General features: G+C 36.7%; 1 protein-coding gene across 1 annotated transcript; it reads right to left on the bottom strand.

Annotated features, from left to right (window-relative positions):
* On the bottom strand, positions 1-2,125 carry LOC118225331 (C-C motif chemokine 13-like). The gene is made up of 4 exons (XM_035413537.1): positions 1,883-2,125; positions 1,559-1,661; positions 695-772; positions 1-515 (listed from the first exon to the last, which is right to left on the bottom strand). Exons 1-4 carry the CDS (start codon positions 1,959-1,961, stop codon positions 491-493), a joined length of 285 nt encoding a protein of 94 aa, XP_035269428.1. The 5' UTR covers positions 1,962-2,125; the 3' UTR covers positions 1-490.
* Positions 2,126-2,359: the final 234 nt, after the last annotated feature.

The following is a 2,359-nucleotide window of genomic DNA, read 5'->3' as shown; positions in this document are numbered from 1 at the left end:
TGTTTCATAAATAGGTATCTTTATTTTAGCTTGATTACACTTCCATGTCACAGCAATACATACATTAAATCTATAAGAATTTTGAAAGTAAAACAAACCGTTTGATTTCTTTCAAGGTGTTTAAACTGTTTTTATGAAGAAGACAGCACAAAGTCAACACAAAAATAATTTGTGATACTCTTTAAAAACATAAAATGTTTTCATTTAGTCCATATTCAAAATATGGCGACATTGTATCTCAGATGTGACACTGTACCATTTCTGTTTATGAAACAGATCAATAACGAAGTGGTGAAAACTTCAGCATTACCATAAACATATGTAGAAAAAATTGACGTACAATTAAAATATATGTTTTTTTAAACAATAAAAATTTCCTTTTTAAATAATTTAAATACTTGTAGTGAACAACACACAAAAATTAAACAATTACAATAGCTTGTCTTCTTAAATTGCTTCATTGTTGTTGTGTTGTATAATTGAAGATTCCTCAAAACAAATTATGGGCTCTTGCTCTGAAGGAAGAAAGACCAGTGTTTATTATCACAGTATGTGATTAAATAAAATGAAAACATTATACCTAATTCCAGCAATAAGGATAAATATGTATAACTTATTTATGCTCTTACTGCATTGCATCACACACAGTGCATGTTGTACAAAATGTGCAAATTAAAAAGAAGAAGCCACTCACTTAAGGCACTTGATTGTCCTCTGAGTCTGCTCTTTTGATGGGTCAGCACAGATAGACTTGCCTGCTTTTGTGTGGAAGCTGTAATGAGACACATAGCACGGGGGTAAGCAGTGGAAAAGCTGATCAGCCACATTGTACTCAATGTGCTCAGTGTGCTCAGCAGACTCATTTCAGATATGAACCTGAGGGAATCTGCATGCTGGTTATTTACTGTGGCTATTATATTATATGGCTATTGAGCAAGGTAGCTAATACACATGAAATGTTATCAAGTTGTTCACATTAATACTCCATGGATATGGATGATAAACATGATAAGCCACACTTTGTAAACACACAGGTTGATTAACATTTCATTTGTCTCACTCTCAAAGTCAGCAGCAAACAAATCTCTGATCCCACAGTTCTTTGTTATAAATTGATGCCCCCTTTGCTATAATAAAGCACCTGACAAAAGTTCAACTTCTACTTCACACTGCCTTAACATTACTGTGACACTCTTTATATTACAACACTCAGATGCTGCATCCAGAGCACTAACCACTCCATCACACTGAAACACTGCTATGATACATACATAGATTGTATGTAAAATGGCATCTACTGTAAGTAAGTCACTGTGTGAGAGTGTGTGTTAAATTCTGAAATGGAACATATTGTGGAACATATTGTAATATGGCACTCATTAAATTGCAGTTCAGGGTCAGGGTCAAGAGCTTAACCACTTCTACATACTGCTTTCCACAGTACTGTAAAACTTCTTATATTCAAATTTTGAGTCATTCAATCTAAGCACTGCTCTACACGTACTGCCTACCAATGACCAGTGTCACATGTTTCTGTATCTCTCTGAGAATAACTTACATGATCGCATCCATGTCACAGATGCCCATGTATGTCTGGATGGTGTAGTTCTCCATCCTTTGGCAGTGAATTTTTTTCTTTGTATATGACAGGCAACAGCGTACTGGAAAAAAACAAGGAAAAATATTTTTAAACCACAGAAGCTGGAAGAAGGGAAAATAGATCTGCTCACATTCAAAATGACAACTCATGCATTTGGGAAGATTAAGATCTTATGGAAATTATCCCCCACACCTCTCAACCTCATCACAACATCACATTTCATGGCTGGGAAACTGTGGAATAACTACATGACAGCTTGTGTGACAGTGGGAGAAGGCTCACCTGACTCTATCTGAGGAAGGAAGCTGTTGAGGGTGAAAATGACCAGCAGGGCCACAGTAAAGAATCTGGTGTTCGCCATCTTCAGTCTTAGTCCTTGTGTGTCTTTGGCTTCAGTAAAAGTGGAGCAGGCTGTGTGTTTCTCTCTAATCAGTTTGTGCTCTGATTCACTGGCTTGAGCTTTGTGTCTTTATATAGGGCACCTGGTGGACTTTCCAAACTTGTTTGCTTTTGTCATGTTTTTTTTGATGGCTATTTATAGATCACTTTCTCCTCCCCCTTTATCTTTGTGTGACAGGTGTGGGGAGGGAACTACATTTTTTTAGATTACTTCCTCTTGATTGTGATATTCTACCTCACGTCATTCATCAAGCATAACCCCAAAGGTCACTTGGAGAACAGAGTGGAATTTCAGAGCATAAACATGTGGGCAGGGCATGGGTATTTTATCTTTGGGAAAGTGTAAACACAGACAAAGGA

Source organism: Anguilla anguilla, chromosome 4 (assembly GCF_013347855.1).
Source record: "Anguilla anguilla isolate fAngAng1 chromosome 4, fAngAng1.pri, whole genome shotgun sequence".
Classification (NCBI taxonomy): Eukaryota; Metazoa; Chordata; class Actinopteri; order Anguilliformes; family Anguillidae; genus Anguilla; species Anguilla anguilla.
The sequence above is the reverse complement of the archived record's forward strand: the minus strand, read 5'-3'. Positions and strand labels throughout refer to the sequence as shown.

Coding starts and splice junctions, on each gene's coding strand:
- LOC118225331 (XM_035413537.1), bottom strand. CDS start 1,961: ATGGCGAACACCAGATTCTTTACTGTGGCCCTGCTGGTCATTTTCACC. Junction 1,662..1,882: donor CCTTCCTCAGATAGAGTCAG/GTGAGCCTTCTC, acceptor GTTTTTTTCCAG/TACGCTGTTGCCTGTCATAT. Junction 516..694: donor AGGACAATCAAGTGCCTTAA/GTGAGTGGCTTC, acceptor TTCTTCCTTCAG/AGCAAGAGCCCATAATTTGT.